The sequence below is a fragment of the Myotis davidii genome, unplaced genomic scaffold (assembly GCF_000327345.1).
Source record: "Myotis davidii unplaced genomic scaffold, ASM32734v1 scaffold330, whole genome shotgun sequence".
NCBI lineage: Eukaryota > Metazoa > Chordata > Mammalia > Chiroptera > Vespertilionidae > Myotis > Myotis davidii.
The window spans coordinates 202,259-219,462 of NW_006283770.1; the positions used below are offsets into that span (position 1 = coordinate 202,259).

The 17,204-nt window shown below is 41.3% G+C and overlaps 1 protein-coding gene across 1 annotated transcript in view; it reads left to right on the top strand.

Annotated features, from left to right (window-relative positions):
- Positions 1–17,204, top strand: part of WT1 (Wilms tumor 1) — a 52,012-nt gene that overhangs the window by 23,190 nt on the left and 11,618 nt on the right. Inside the window, exon 8 of the mRNA XM_006753985.1 lies at positions 17,066–17,162. Within this exon, the coding sequence (XP_006754048.1) occupies positions 17,066–17,162 (97 nt within the window). The remainder of the gene's footprint in view (positions 1–17,065; positions 17,163–17,204) is intronic.

Consider the following 17,204-nt stretch of genomic DNA (forward strand, 5'->3'; position numbering starts at 1 on the left):
CTCTTGTCTCCTTTTCCCTCTCCTCGTTTTCTAATCTCCCCATGCCCATTGGGATCAGAATTAGTTTTATGACCTCCAACAGGAGAATATTGTATTTCGATTTTAAGTCAAAGAGAAGATACTTTATGAAACCACTCTCTTGACTCTGACCCTTTCCCTCACCCATAAACAAATGAAATTAGATTTTTAAAGTGGGTCACTCAGAGAAAACATTGCCGGGGACCCTTTCTGAGGATCAGTCCACCTTTATGAATAATTCTGTTTATGGTGCCTTGTGTCATCTGCATTTTATTCCTTGAAAAAGACTTTCTGTGTGCTCTTAATAAGGCTGCTGATTTTTTAAGGCCGCTCACAAGCCTTGGCCACTCTGTCAGCCTCTGTTTTGTCTCTCCTGAAGAAAATATCCTGCAAAGTGGAGAAACACATCAACCTTGACTGTGGTCCAAGTTTTTAAAACAAGGAAGAAGTTATTCTCCAGGGACATGGGCAGGGGGAGTGGGAAATCGAACACAATAGAAACGTTAAAGGAGTGCTGAGCGAAATGAATGTCCCGTTCCTGGCCCGAGAAGCTCCCAGACGGTTGGGAACACACAGTGTTTGACCTGTGGATGCTTGAAAGGAAAAACGAAAGACTCGTGACGAGTGATGTATGGTGCAAACGAGGCCGCGTGGTTTGGTAGGGCCAAGGCTGTCGAATCTGGAGAAAATCCCCGCTAGACGTGGTCTCATCCCCGAGAACCTGTGCCAAGAGAGATAGCTGTCTTCTCTGGCCGGGAGTTCCAATACGCAGCCCGGCACCTTCCCTCTCGTGAACATAAGGTACTCATCCAAGAGATTTACTTCTTGAAAATACATAGCCTGCTTTTTAAGTGACTTCTGGAGCTTGAGATGCAAAAGCAAAGGTGGAGAGAAGCAGCTCTGTGAATATCAGTGTTCTGTTTTTTCATTTCTTAAAAGAATAATTTATGGATTTTTCGAGAGAGAGGATGGGAGAAGAGAGAAACAACAATGCGAGAGGGAGCACAACATTGACTGCCTCCTGCCCACTCCCCACCGGAGATGGAGTCCACAACCCGCATACGTGCATTTTATTCCTTGAAAAAGACTTTCTGTGTGTTCTTGAACCGGCAAGCTTTCTGTGCAACGCCCAACCAACTGAGCCACACCTGCCTGGGCAATATCAGCATTCTTGAGTGTCCTCCTTCTCCTCCACCCCCAACAGGAAGTTCAGTTCTCCTTTTAAATAAATGGTTACACTGACGCCTGTATGCAGGCAGTTCTTTGCCTTTCATTGTCCTTGGCTAGGGTCTGTTAGCCATAGCATAGAAAAGAGCGTGGGACTCCTGGGCTTGCAGGATGGAGATGGAGACTGATTTAGAAGCTGTGTCCCCTGTTCCTCTCAGAGTGGACCACTTCAGTAGCTTCTTTTCCTTCACTTCTCACTTCCCTGCTGCTACGTTCTCTTCCCTCCTTGTTCACCTTTCCCACCCTTTTCTCGTTAGGCATATATTCAATTGATGTATTTAATTTTTAATTGGGTATGAAATATGTGTAGATTATAGAACCGTTAGAAAATATAAATATATAGGGGAAGAAATTAGCACTCCCTCCAGTAGCCCAGGGAAACTACTATTAATATGATGTTGCATATGCTTTTAACCTTTTCCCTGCATACATATACATTTTGTGTCATTTTCTTTTTTATAACAGTTGATGATCTGCTAGATCTATTTCAGCAAATGCATAATCTACAGGCCATTGCAATGTTCTGTGTTTCAACCTTCATTGACTTTTTGAAACTGTTGTCAATGTCTTAAAAAAATACTTCACTTGAAAAATATTTTGGGCTTTATAGACTTACCATCTCCACACTAACTATTTCCTTTTAACTCAAGGAATTATTTTGTCTTGTAAAGGCAAGGAAAAGTGACAGGTTTGTTCAGATCAAGAGGAGAAAGGTGCTAAGCAGGAAAGAGAGAAAGAGAAGGTGGTTATGAACTTAGAAATGGGGAACATGGTGGATTCAGCGCAGGAAGATGAGGTGGGGTTAATGAGGACTCCAATCTGTTGGTAAAGGGGTGTGTACGTGTGTGTTGGGGGGAGGGTATAGCAAGTGAGTGGAGGGTATCTTACATGAACTAAAGGAGTCTTTGGACTTCTCATGTCTGTGATCTCAACTCAGTCTCTCTGAGACCTTCTACTCACTATTTACCCTCCTCTCTGTTGTCTATCCAAGAAAAAACCATCACTTCTAGCTGGAAAAACATTGATATAGAAGCTACACTCATAAAAAGTCATCCAAATTCATGCTTCTCTGAAATAAGGCTACTGTATATTTTAGTAGGTTTTTTCCCCTGTTAAAAGCAAACAAGTCCATTTATTCTGGCTTTATTTATTTATAACTCTTCATTTTATATGCATAGCCTATGGACAGACAGTAGTGCAGGGAAGGCCTGGGGAGGGGATGGGAGTGGGGTGGGAGGTGAAAAAGGGGACATCTGTAATACTTTCAACAATAAAGATAAATTTTAAAAATAAATAAAATCAAAGCCACTGATGTGGTGTTCTTAAGGCTAAGAGGGTGACTTTATTGAAAATGAAAACAACTTTTTCCCTTTGATTATAGAAGTAACTCAGGCTTATTATTTTTAAAAAATTCAGACAGTACCAAAACATTATAAAGGAGAAAAGAATCTGTTATCTCACCACCCAGAGATAACATTTTAAAACAAATTGGAGTATGCTCTTAACTGTAGAGAAAAAATTCTGGAAACATTTACCATCTATTAACTACAGTTGCCTCTAGAAAGATTAGAGAGAAAAAGCCTGAAAGAGATGGGTAGAAGAGATCTTAGCAGCAGATAAATGGGATAGCACTTTCATAGAGTTTTGCTGCAAAAGGCAGGAAAGAAGTAGGGTTCTAGTTCAATGGGGATAGAGGGTCATGCTTTATTTTATTTATATTTAAACTTTTTTATATGTTTTTACTGATTTCAGAAAGAGGAAAGAACGCATGCCCCCTACTGGGGATCGAGCCCTGACCGCAAACTGAACTGTGACCTCCCGGTTCAAGGGTCAGCACCAAATCACTGAGCCACACTGTCCTGGCTATTTATTTATATTTAGAAAGAAGTACCCTCATATTTGATTTTTGATGAAAATGATCAAGAAGAGGCAAGAAACCCAAAACATAATAACACTGATGATGGGAGGGGATAGAATTGCTGGAATAATGTGCTTGAGAGAGAAGAGGCTCTGTGAGCAAGTGCAGGTTCCTAGTTAGTTAGGAACTGGGATAGTTCATCTAGTAACAATATTGATTTACAAGAATTCTTTGCTTCTCATATTTACTGCACATCTTTTTTCTGTTTTGTATTTTAACTCTGTTAATGTTTTTTTTCTGTCAGAAAAGTTTATTTATATAGTAAATATCAGTTCATGTATCTTTTGTTATGCGTATTTTCACCTTTATTGAGATACAGTTGACATATAACATTAAGTAAGTTTAAGATGTAGTGTGATTATTTGAAACACGCATATATTGCAAAATGATTACGACAATAGTGGCCTGTAAAATGATTAACACAATAATGGTTCGTTAATACCTCTGTCACTTTATCTAATGCACAGAATGGTGACTAGTTAACAATATGTATTATATACCTGAAAGTTGCTAAGAGAATAAATCTTAAATGTTCTTACCACATGCACACGCAAAAAGGTAATTGTATTATGTATTTTCTATGTCAGTTTTTGAGCAATAATGGCAGAGTAGAGTTTATGTTTTGTAATTTTAAGTTTTTGGTTTTTATATCATGGCTAGAAAGATTTTTCCCCATCCCAATATTTTTAAATAATTTACTTCTTTTTTGATATATTTTTAATTTACTTTTTACATTTTAATATTTAATTCATTCCATATTTATTTAATTTATCGTTTCTTTTGCTCAGTCTGGCTCTTGTTGCCAAATATCAGGCTGGTTTTTTCTGCTATAATTTTATAGTCTGTTTAAATATCTGATAGTTCCCTAGCATTATACTTGTGTTTTTTTCCCCCCAAACTATTTCTGGCTACTGTGTCTTGTTTATTCTAAGATGAACTTTAGATTCATTTTGTTAATTTCAAAGAAAGTCTTTGTCAATATTGGCTTATTAATTGCGACAAATGCACTGTACTAATGTGAGGTATTATCTTAGCAATTTTTCTTTACATCTAAAATCATTCTGAAATAAGTTTATTTTAAAAGTCTTAATTATAATTTCGAATAGATTGCAGCAGGTTTAAAAATTAATTTTGGAGAACATTGACTTTTAAAAAAAAATGTTAATCCTTTCTTCAAGAACATGTTATTTCTCAAAACATCATCACGTTTTGTTCTATGTCAGATGTCCCTATTTGAAATTTCCTCCGTTTTCATGCCACTGGCCGCAAAATCTCTTTGAGAGCGTGATTCCTTTGGATACATTATAGGTTTTCCTTTGTTTCTTCACCTTGAATGACTACATTATGTTACTAACACCAGTTTGGAGGATTTGGGGCCTGCAGAAAAGATGACTATGCACACAGCCTTCATACCTACAAGCGTCCATTTCAACTGAGAAGCAGGAGAGATCTCAGTCTTAAGAGCTCTGTGCTTGATGCTGGGCTTTTAGCGAGGACATTTTAAAATGTAATTGGACATGGTTGAGTAAATTATTCTGATTCAAGAATGTGTGAGCCGGCTGGGTGGGAGCCTTTGGGAACCCAGGATGAAACAATCCTGGTCCATCTTTGCTGTGTGAAATGCAGGGTTCATCTATTATGTGGATTTGGGACACCCATTCTTGGGGTGGAGCTAACAACTGTCTCTGGCCATAGGGCAAAGCTTTGAGTTAGATAAAATTGGGATTTTGATGAATTAGCACCTCAATGTCAGACCACGTTGTAAAGGGAGATCCAGATGTTTCTTACATAGTCTGATGAGGTGATCTATGAGAACATGAGTTCCTATGTGTGTATGTGTTGAAGTAGGAAGGAAAGTCATGCCTAAAAATATTCTTTCCAATAGTAGGGGCCAGTAAACATTGTGGATTTTTTTGGATTGTGTTTTCCCCAACCTGTCGTGAGAAACTGGATTGAAAATACCTCTTAGCTCTGCTCTGAGTGTGGAAATAAGAGGAAAAAGGTCAGTTGAAGGAGGTTTATGTACCGTTTCAATGGTGAGGAAATCTTGATGGTTCATAAGGGCTGATTTATACAAGCATTTTTGACAGGCCATTAACCATTCAGCCTGTGTCCTATTAAATAGTTGCCAATGGCTAGGCTGTATGGGACGTGGAGACATATGAGCTGTGACTATAAAAAACTTTCAGAAGAGGAATAAAAAATGGGTTTTAGTAATAATAGCGTGGTTGGAACAAGTGGGCATCTTCCAAAAGGTAATACCTTGAAAGGACCAGTATTCATTTACAGGTATCATGTTTTGATGTATTTGCTGAAAAAATAAATCCAGTTACCTTTAGATAATTGTTAGATTACATATTAATCATGATTTTTTCTATTGAAGGTAGCAGAGCCTCCCATTGTAACTGGCATGGGTCAAATGAGGAATTTAGCAGCTTAGTATATTGTGTTTAAAAACTCCATGTCCAGCCCTGGCTGATGTTGTCCAGTGGTTAGAGCATCAGCCTGGGTACCAAAGGGTCTCAGATTTGATTCCTGGTCAAGGGTGAGTACCTGGGTTGCAGGTTCATCCCCACCCTGGATGGGGCATGTGGGGGAGGCAACTAATCAATGTGTCTCTCTATCCCTCCCTCTCTCTCTCCTTTCTACTCTATTTAAACATCAATGGAGAAATATCCTCCAGTGAAGATTAACAAAACAAAACAAAACAAAACAAAACACCCATGTCTGAATTCAAGGATTCAGACAGTGTCATTAGAATACTTTCATTGTCTCTTGTCTCTGCTTTGTGCTGGCTGCCTTCTCAGGCAGATTGTCTATTGAGGCAAAAATAGCTCAAGAAGAAGGCCGCTTTCTGATGGCTCTTCTCCATCAAAAGACTCAGGGAAAGCTCTGATTGGCCTGGATTAGGTCATGTAACTAGAGAATGCAGTGATCTGATTGGCCAGGCCCTACATATGTACTCATCCCTGGAGCCTGAGGGTGGAGTTAGAGAGGGGTGGCATTAGAGAGGGGTGGTTCCCTGAGAGGAAAAGAAGTGTTATGTTAGCAGAGGAAGGTGGGATGGATGTGGAGTGGTCAAAGCAAGAGATACTCAATAATTTAAAAAGTCTGAGTTAGTGAAAGTGGAGTGAGTCCTCTTTTCTCCAGATATGTTGTGAAGGTGGATGCCATAGAGATGCATGAGACCTGGATAGATAATCAATGAAGGATGGAGCAGGGGATGGGGGAAGCCTTCTTTCTAAAGCCCATGGGGAAAGTGTTCATCAGAAATTTTAGTATAATAGTTAGCCCAAGCCAGTTTAGTTCAGTGGATAGAGCGTCAGCCTGCATACTGAAGTGTCCCGGGTTTGATTACGGACAAAGGCACATCTTCGCTTGCAGGCTTGATCCTCGGTCCAGGTTAGAGCATGCGTGTGGGAGGCAACCAATGGATGTTTCTCTCTCTGTCTCTCCCTCCCTCCCTCCCTCTGGCACTCTCTATAAAAACCTATGGAGAAATACCTTCAGGTGAGGATTAACAAAACAAAACAAAACAAAAAAGTACAATAGTTAGAATAATTACCATCTTGCAATTTTAAATTAAAATTGACAAAATATATTGTTTTTGTTAAAGTAAAAAATGCATTGTTTTCTTGAGTCCTGAACTGAAATGAAACACCTGAGGGAAGGAGAAAGGTAAATGTATTTTAAAGTAAAAATGTAGATGTTTTTTTCTGTAGACTGCACTTCTGGGGAACTTTTATATCTATGAATTATCAGATGATAGGCATTACCTACGTGGTTTCTTTTAACCCAATCAAATGTAAAATGGTTGTTTTATTTTTAGGTTTACATTCTATGTTGGGTTAGGGAAAAAAACGTCATTTTTTGCCCTCTCCCTTTATATTCTCAGGAGCAGAATAGTCTTTTGGTTTTTAATGTACCATTGATTTGTTATATTCCCACTATAAAAGATTAAATTACACACAGAGAATGACTAGATGGCATTGCTGATAATATTTGTGCAGAGTTGTGAATTTTATTTGAATATTGTCCTTCGCTTATCATATTCAGGCAAAGAATAAAATAACATTCATGTTGAGCTAGAGGTACCTGTGCTAGGTTACCACCAGTTCTGCAAAAGGCTATCCATTACCTATTCATTTCCCTAAGTTGGATCTTATAAATGAATATGAAAGTAAGTTTTGAAATTACTCTGGCTACAGGGAAATTATATTTTCATTCACTAAAGCTTTAAACCTAAGCATTGTGTGTGGTCAATGAGGCTTCCTCGAGGAAGTCCCAGTTCTTTGGGCCCTTATTCCTCTAGGACTGGTTAGTTCAAGTACAACACTCTCTGGCTCATCCTTGTGTATGGTGAGCATTTATGCAGAGGCTTACTGTTTTGTTTTATTTTATTGGTTGTCCTCTTTTAATTCTCTTTTATACTGTAACTGCTCCTCTCACCCTCTGCCCCTCTTGTGTTCTCATCTCTTGATTCGTTGGAGACAGCAGTCACTAGGCCAGGAGAATAACCCAGATTCTGGGTTTGGCAGATTGCTTCCTCTTAAAGTCTTTTAACTCTGGGCCTCTACTTATCTCTTGTGTTTCCTATATACAGGTAGTTAGAGCTAGAGGCTTGATTAGACTTGAGTTCCTTTTTAAAAAATATATTTTTATTGATTTGAGAGAGGGAGAGAGAGACAGAAACATCAATGATGAGAAAGAATCATTGATCTGCTACCTCCTGCACACCCCCTACTGGGGACCTGAGCCTGCAACCCAGGCATGTGCCCTTGACCAGAATCAAACCAGGGACCCTTCAGTTCACAGGACAATGTCCTATCCACTGAGCCAGACCGGCTAGGGTTGGGTTCCTTTTATTGATATGAAAACTAAGAAGTGGTGGTATGTTTGTCTTCATCTTGAGGCACGATTTCTTAGCATGTGTTTCCATTGCTCATGTCCCTCAAAAGCAGCACATTAGACTGGCTTGCAGCAAAGGGTATTTTCAACACCAAAAGAAATCAGACATTTAAGAGTCTGATATATATGCCTCAGCTCAGTATCAAGAATAGCGTGAGAAGAGGGGTTGATTGGTAAATTTCCTTTTTTTTGAGACACAAGAGTTTGAATTTTTCCCAGGTGCTTTCCTTCAATCTGATAAACTTTGCCGAGGTGAGAAGAAAGAGGTGAAGATGGGGGGTGCCCCACCTGGCCAATGACAAGGGGTGAGGAGAGAAATGGCAGGCCAAGGTTTTCCCTTTTTGAATATTCATATCAAATGCTAATTTTATTAAAAAACGCTCCTTGTCCTTCCTTTCTGTTTTTTTTTTTTTATCTCTTCTGTTGATAAGGGATTTCAGGGCAGCTCTGGTTTTCCTCATCTGTTAAACCTCAATTCCTTTTTATTAATCTTCTTGTGCCTGTGGAATATCAAAATTAATCATTTCTAAAGAAGCTACTCTTCAAACGCTAAGTTTTTTCTGGACCAAACCTCAATGTACAAGTTTTTAGCATGAAGAAGGCTCATAATTTGTGTTATATGAGGAACATTTTTCTCTTTTTGCAGACTTTCTAAGGACAAGTGGTTTTGTATTTTAAAGCTGTCTAGGAAAAGCACAGTTTCTCAGGATACATTTTTATGCATTTTAAGCTGTTTTGGAAAATGTACAGTCCACGCCCACCGCCAGAAATGGAGTCACCAAGAGTATGCTTCTGCTTAGCTTACTTTCCCAGTTAGGTAGGAAGATTTTTTAAAAATAAAAATTGTGCCCAGTTTTAAAATTTTTTATGTATGTATGTATGTTTGTATGTATTGCTTTAAGAGAGAGAGAAAGGGAAACATCAATTCGTTGTTTCATTTATTTGTGCACTCATTGACTGTTTCTTGTATGTGCCCTGACTGGGATTGAACTCACAACCTTGGTGTATCAGGAAGAGGCTCTAACCAACTGAGCTACCTGGCCAGGGGTATGCTCAGTTTTGACTGCTCTAACACACATAAGTGGACCATTTCCATCAGTGTGCCTCACACTTTCTTCATACCAGATAAATATTGAGCCTCAGAACAGAAGATGAAGCATATTAAAGAGTAAATATTTTGAACTTGCCCCTCCTCATTGCTCCCCCTCTTATTCCATTTCCACTACATTTTAAAAACTTCAACTGGCTGAGTTTAATTCACACCCTTGGAGAAAAGAGCTTGGAGTCATTCAAATATCATTCGATGGGAACCCAGCATGGGTTACAAAACCAGAATTGTCTCCCTAGTTTTTGAAGGAGGAAGAGCTGAGCTGACCTGCACTCAAACCCTATCTCTACCACTTGCCATCTTTCTGAGTTTGGGTAAATAACTCAGTCTCTCCTTAAACTTCAGTATTATTTGCAGTGAAATGGGGTTTATACCAGTAAGTAATGGTTAACACTCGTTGAGGGCATGCCATGTACCAGACATCGTGCTTTACTCACCTCATTTCATTTGCTCTTGTGAAATAGTGATAGTGGCGGGGAGAGACAGGGAGAGCATGTTTTTCTAATTTTACATGAGGAAGTTAAGTCATTTGCCTCAGATGATATACCTTCATGACTCCTGGGATTGTGCTGAGGATAAAAACAATATAAGTTTTATAGATCTCAATCATCAGGCTTCTAAGAAGCATATAAGAAATATTTTTGAGATTGTTGGTTGCCTATTACATGTAAACATTGACCTGAACATTTTGTTGGGATAGGTTGCTGAGTGATTTTAAAATTTGCTTCCCCATAGCTTACCTGTTTGATTTTGAAATAAATCTGTGAAATAGGTTATTAGCTTCATTTTGCAGTTGATGCGGATGATTCACCCATGACCACAGAGGAAATACATGATAGAAGTGGGCCTGGAACACGGGTCTTTAGGCGAGGAACCCATGTTCTTGTGGACTAGTCTTTCAGATTAGTCTGGCGAGAACAGATTCAGATTAATTTAGCTCTTTCAGATGTATCTGAAAGAATAAATACGGTTTCCTTTGTATGGTGAGTAGAATAATGACCCCCAAAGACATCCAGGACGTAATCCCTGGAACCTGTGAATCTTGCCTTGTGTGGCAAAAGGCACTTTGCGTGTGTGATTAAGGATCTTGAGATGGGAATATCATCCTGGATTATCTTGGTGGTCCCTAAACGAAATGTATCTTTATAAGAGGAAGACAGGGAGAGATTTGATTACAGAAGAGCAGTAGGAGATATGATGAAGGAAGCCAGATGTCAAAGTGATGCAAAGAAGGGGCCAAGGAATGCAGGCGAGTTCTAGGAGCTGAAGAAAGCAAAGAAAGAGATTCTCCCCTGGGAATATTATCCTGGATTATCTTGGTGGTCCCTAAACAAAATGTATCTTTATAAGAGGAAGATAGGGAGAGATTTGATTACAGAAGAGCAGTAGGAGATATGATGAAGGAAGCCAGATGTCAAAGTGATGCAAAGAAGGGGCCAAGGAATGCAGGTGAGTTCTAGGAGCTGAAGAAAGCAAAGAAAGAGATTCTCCCCTCAGACTCCAGAAGAATATAGGCCTGCCAGCACCTTGACTTTAACATGGTGAGGCTGATTTTAGACTTCTCCTCTCCAGAATTGTAAGATAATAGATTTGTGTTAAGCCACCAAATTTGTGGTAATTTGAATTAGTTGCATAGTGACTATGGTTTTCTATCTGTAATTTCAGTGTGTACACCTACTTTCAAGTAGGCCAGTGAAATTTAGAGGTAAACCCCACTTGATTTTGCTCTAACACCACCAACCATTCATGCTGTACAAGTATAGCATCCTTTCAAGTTTTCTAGGGTTTGGAAGGTTCTAATAGTTTTCAAAGAAATCAGGCACAGCCTCACCTCTACTTTGTTGCCATGTGGGAGGAGACAGCAGAATCAAGGTGGAACTTTCCAGTTTGCAGCTTAAACGTCACTGCTCATTCTTTAAAGCAGAGGTTGCAAACTGGTGGTCCTTAGGCGAGAGGATGTTTATATGACCTGACAATGATTCTATAAATTTTCAGTTATTTGCCACAATTGAAAACTCAGGTGATCTCATATAAAAATCCAGATTTCTGTGTTGTTGTTTTTTTTGAGAATGGAAAGATCTGAAAATACTGGGTTCATAATTATTGACAGTACTTGGCTGATAAAGTGGAGTCCTGGTTACCTCCTTTGGATAGGAAATGGGCGGCCAGTGTGGCTGTCCTCTCCATTTCAGTGCCATCTTGCCTCCAGGGCCATCTTCATTTATTTTTCTTACTTGCTTGGCTCCGATAGATTTATTGAGTTTGTGGCTCTGCTTTCAAAAAAATAGAGCCAAATCCATATTCTGATTAGTTTAACAAATACATAAAATAATTTGCCCCTGGGCCAATAATCTGGAAATTCATGGAGAATAAGAGAGGTGACAAGAGAGTTAAGACAGGTAAATGTCTTAATTTTCAAGTAGAAGAAAACAACAGCAAATTCTGGAAACTAAAGAGCAGTGAGGTTAGCTTGAATTCTTTGGGAAAGTTATTAGGCCAGATCTTTGGGAGCATGTAGAAAGAAAATGATCATTAGGAACTAACATATTTTAACCACATACAAAACAATGTTCAGGTCTACTTCTTTTTGTGGTAGAATTAATTGTCTCATAGTGGAAGGCTCCTAATATAATGGGTCTTTATTGAAAAAAGACATTTGATAGTCACTTTTGATGTCCTTGTGGGCAAGACAGGGAATTATGGGCTAAATACTTAAATGAATGATTTGTGCCTAGTTAAACAATAAAACCAACGGGGCTTCTTAAGCATGTTTATCAAGCTGGCAAGTGATTTCTAGTGCAGTGCTCTGTGGCAGGAGGGAGAAGTAGTCACATTACTCATAGCCTCCTTCCCCACACCTTCGCCTGCCAGCACCAGACCCCATCAGACCCACCAGCTCTTCTCTGAACCACAGCTGCCCTCATTCCACCTCACTGTAAATCCTTGTGATCCCCCTGATGATGTTGTCCAAGGCATCATCAAATCCCTTTTCCCTTTCATTCATCTGGACAAGTACCTTACCTGTCAGAGAGACGTTTACTAGGCAATAAAACAGAAAACCATGAAGACATTTTTCAAGGCACCAATTTCTTAGCCTAAGAAAGTCCAGCTTTACTCAGGCTTGGGTCACATGGCCTCACTGTGCATCGCTCTGGGCTTGCTTTACTTTGCTTCTCATTATCTGCATGTAAAGGTGGCTCAAACCATTACATGCATTTCTACCCTAAGGGAGATTTGGGTCTTTCAGTGGCTTGGTCATTGGATTCACACTTCCTTTTAAACCCTTCTTTCTTATATCAATTCCATGAATGATAACTCCTTCATCTCTGGGGCATGATGAGTTTTTACCCCACAACTGTCCAGGGCTCTGTGATTCCTTTATGTGGAAGGTGCATGTTTGGTTCCAGAACTCTCTTCATTGGGCTAGTTGCCTCGTGCCCTTTTTGGAAAGCCTCAAGGTTCCAGACTTTTAGAAATCCTACCCTCACTCCTATTTTATTCATCCACAGCAGAGTAACTGGAAGTTTTTAAAGCTGGTCTCTCTTGGGGTAAAGCTTGGCTTCACTTGGTCATCAAGCTAGCAGCCGGCTCTTAACAGTGGCTGTTGTGGCAATGGCAACCACCACCTTCCTGAGCCTCTGTCTCAGGTTAACTCCTGCTGATGACCTATGTATGCTCTGTTGGACTGGACCCCATACACATGTCTAGGTTCTCTATGATGTCTTCCCTCCAGCTTCCCCCAGGACCTTCTCAAATTCTATTACTTCTACACATATTGTAAATACAATAATTCCCAACAACAGCAGAGAAGATCCTTTTCTCTTATGAAAACACAGAAAAGCTGCTTTTCAAATGTAGAGATAATATGAAAGAGGAATGAAAGCAAACGATTGGAAGCCAAATCAAGAGTCAAAAAGATTTCAACAGTGGGGAATGACTTGCTGAAAGAAACAGAATGGAATTTGAAGGATATATGTGTAGTCCTGAATTGAAGCTTGAAAATATCGTGTCTTCAAGCTCAAGATTGGAGATACCTGCCTTGCTTGCAGTTCACACTAGGTGGGTGCTGTGGTTGGAGGTATTATTTGGCTGAGGAGGACCACTGTGACCTGAGTGCGAAGAAGATGTGCTCTCAGGTGTGTAAATAGCACTGCTCTGTCCTGATTGAGGGGGGAAGCCGCGGGCCCTGGAAGCCTGTAGGCCTGATGCACTGTACTGTGTGTGACTAGCATGTTGATTTTGAAAAATTTGAAATGGAGCCCCTTTGGGTGAGGCATGTACTCTCCAGTCTTACGCACTGATGTTCCTTTCTTGATTCCAAAGGCTGTGTGTGTGTGTGTGTGTGTGTGTGTGTCCTAACTTTTTTTATAGAACTTTTCATCTGGAGTATCCCAAGCCCACACTCTGAGAGACACATAACAAACTGAAGGGGATCAAGAAGAGGGGGATGCCAGAACCGGTTTGGCTCAGTGGATAGAGCGTCGGCCTGCAGACTGAAAGGTCCCAGGTTCGATTCCGGTCAAGGGCATGTACCTGGGTTGCAGGCACATCCCCAGTAGGAGATGTGCAGGAGGCAGCTGGTCGATGTTTCTCTCTCATTGATGTTTCTAACTCTCTATCTCTCTCCCTTCCTCTCTATAAAAAATCAATAAAATATATTTAAAAAAAAAAAAAGAAGAGGGGGATCCACATAGTACAGGAATTAGATACCATTTCATGTTGCAGTAGTTGAGAGAACCACAGTTCTGTAGCCTGGAGAGCTGCCTTCAGACACCTGGAGGACTGTCATGTGGAAGAGGAGTTAGATTCGGTCCATCTTGTGGAACATTATGGACTATGTGCCTTACCTCAGACACTAAGTCGAGAGGATACAGAGAGAAGCAAGTTGGTCTCTGTCTACAAGGCCAACTTTACCATAGAGCAGAGTAGATAGACAGAGATGCCTGTGAAATAGTAAGACTCACTCTGGTTCTTCAAGAGAAAGAAATGAGGAGACTGACTTCAGCTTGGTTTAGAAAGGCTTTTCCTAACAATAAAAACGTTCCCACAATAGAATGGACCGTCTTGAAATAGTTGTCACTATTCACCTGCTGAGGATGTGCTAGATGCGCTATGAATGGGGGTTGGCATAGATTACTTTCTTACCTCTATTAGTGGATGGTTCCAAGACCACCGACTTGCTTTCCGTTACCTACCTAGGGAGAGTCATCATTGAGCCCACTGGTTGTACTTGGTGTCTTGGGCAGACCACATGGGGAAGAGTGTTGGGTTGCAGGGTTTCCACAGCATGGAATTGCATTGTGTGTTTGTCTTCTGTAGACACAAGAGCCAATAGGCAAAGCTCAGCTTTTTTCTGATTCATGAACCTGGTAGAAGAATGTAGTGGCACATTTGGCAGATAACACTCTTGTTGCTGGTTGCTTCTTTTGTTTGTTGGCTTGCATCAGGTTGTGAGATTCATGTCATTCTCTTTGAATGACACAGCACTTCATTTCCTGGGACAAGTATCCTGAATGACGTCTATTCCCCATGTCTTCCACCCCCCAGGAACCCAGAAACATTCAGAGGACAACTGCCAAGACAGGAGAGTTCTAATTCTTCCCCTTTGATGGCAGAACTCTAAAATAATTCGTATTCCTGTTGCTTTGTCCCTAGAGATTCCTCAGCCCTGGAAAGTGTGTAAGTCACATTTTGGCTGCAGGCAGGCTAAAGCAGGCAAAGACAGCATCTCTTCACAGCTTTTGAGGCAAAATGTTCTGGCAGCAGCATTCTTGTCCTGTCCGCTTTCTGCTACCCCATCACCATCGTCATCAACTCTCACTTCCCGACTGTCTATGTAATTGTAAGGAACGCAGACATGGTCTCTTTTTCTTGGCAGGCACATTCTAAGGTTCAGAAAGGCAGATTCTATCTGGATTTGGCATGTCTTTCCAATTTTTACGTGTTTGACCCTAGTTTAGCTCTTTGGGACATTTCTCTTCAAATATGTCAAAAATCACCTGAAAGATGTGGAAACAAGGTGTATATAGTAGGTTACGGGGCACAAACTGCCACCCACCTCCCCAGACTGCTCTCATTGCTCTGTGCAAAAGAGACAGTCAATCTTTTCTTAAAAGTTTGGAGCCAGAACTACATGTGACACCCCACAGCTGCTGTGGCCACAGGGTAGGTGGACATGTCAGGCGTCCTGGCAGACACTCTTGCCTTCCAGGAATTCTCTTCCCTGGGTGAGTGAGAGTTGAGCCAGCCCCAGGCTTTCCCCATACCTTCAGATGGAGTGGGCTCAGCAGCCAAGCCACCTGCCTCCTGCCCCTGGACCCTTGGAATCTCCAGAGTAACAGTCAGGGAGTGGAGGCTCTCAGCCCGGACAGCCAGTTAATTACACTTGGAGGCTTTAAAAAATGCTGGTGCATGGACCCCATTCTGCAGAGGTAATTTTTTAAAAGCAGCTTTACAGGTTTCATATATCATACAGCTCACTCATTTGGAGTATACGACTCAAGAGTTTTAGTATATTCGGACTTGTGTGACTAGTACCCCAGTTTTAGGACATTTTCAGCAGTCAGTCTCCATTTCTCTCCAGGTTCCCCAGCCCTAGGCAACCAGCCACCGAAATCTACTTTCTGTCACCATAATTCTGCCTCTGTCTGGACACTTTGTATAAATGGAGTCACACAATAGGTGGTCCTTTGTGAGTGGCCTCCTTCACTTAGTACAGTGTTTTTAAGGTTTGTCCACATGATCAGGTGTCAGTATTTTCTTCCTGTTTATTGCCAAATAACATTCCATTTTATGAAGGTACTGCATTTTGTTTCCTCATCAGCTGATGGACTTTTGGGTTAATTCCACTTTTTAGCCAGGATGAATAAATGCTGCTCAAAAACAGTGTGCACAGGTTTTTGTGTAAACATATGATTCATTTCTCCTGGGAAGATACCTGGACATGGAATTGCCGGCCCCACGGGAACTTTATGTCTAACCTTTTGAGGACCTTCCAGGCCTTTTCCAAAGCCGCTGCACCATTTCACAGAGGTATTTCATAAAAGCTCTCCATGACGATTCTAGATGTGATCGCAGTTGTGCGCCCGCGTGGATAAGCACCCTCACTCTGCCTCGTTTGGAAGTAAAATAACTGTAGAACAGATAATCAGCTTTTTCCTGGAGGAGAGGATACCTTTAGAGCAGAACATCCACCCCTTCCAAGCGATTCCTTTTCAATATTTCACCTCCCTCAGCTCTCACTAGTAGTCCACGGTTAACCTGAGCGTCGACTAAGCGACTAGTCAGTCTACTGCTGGAGGAAGGTTATCCGGTGTCCGCCTTTGGCACGGGTTGGCTGCCAAGAGTTAAGTTGATCTGGAAAACTGATCTCTAGGTTAAGTGGAGCAGGGCTACAGATGCGTCACCCCCACTTCTGAGGATGTGACATCTCTCCTTGTGTCATCACTTTCTTGGCGCTATCTGGTGAAAACTGAGTCATGAGGTGCCGACAAACATCCCTTGCACTTGATGTGAACTTGAGGCATCTGCTCATTCCTGAGATACTTGCAGCTGTCAGCCCTGCCATCTAGAGGGTTAACAGCGTGCTGGGGATGAACTCCTGCCACTGTGGCTGTTCCCGGCTTGTCTGAGAGAGGCAGAGCCCTGGACGGTGCAGTGTGTCTGTAAGGATCTGAGTGTGAAGGAGGGCTGCGTGGTGGTGACACCAGGACTGAGCAGCCCTGCTCTTCACAAAACCCTACTTCGAAAGTAGCCCCAATGGAGGGAAGCAGAAACCAGCTGCTGTCCTGTGGGTTAAAAAAAACATTCCTCTGCCCCAGATGCACATTTCCAAATGGTGCCTCTGGACCAACCCGAGCCTTGTTCTCTCTTCCTTGTGTTTGCAGCCATGGCACAGGGTATGAAAGCGATAACCACACCACGCCCATCCTCTGTGGCGCCCAGTACAGAATACACACCCACGGTGTCTTCAGGGGCATTCAGGTGAGTACTCGGGCCCGGCTGGAAGTGGACTGCGTGGCCTCT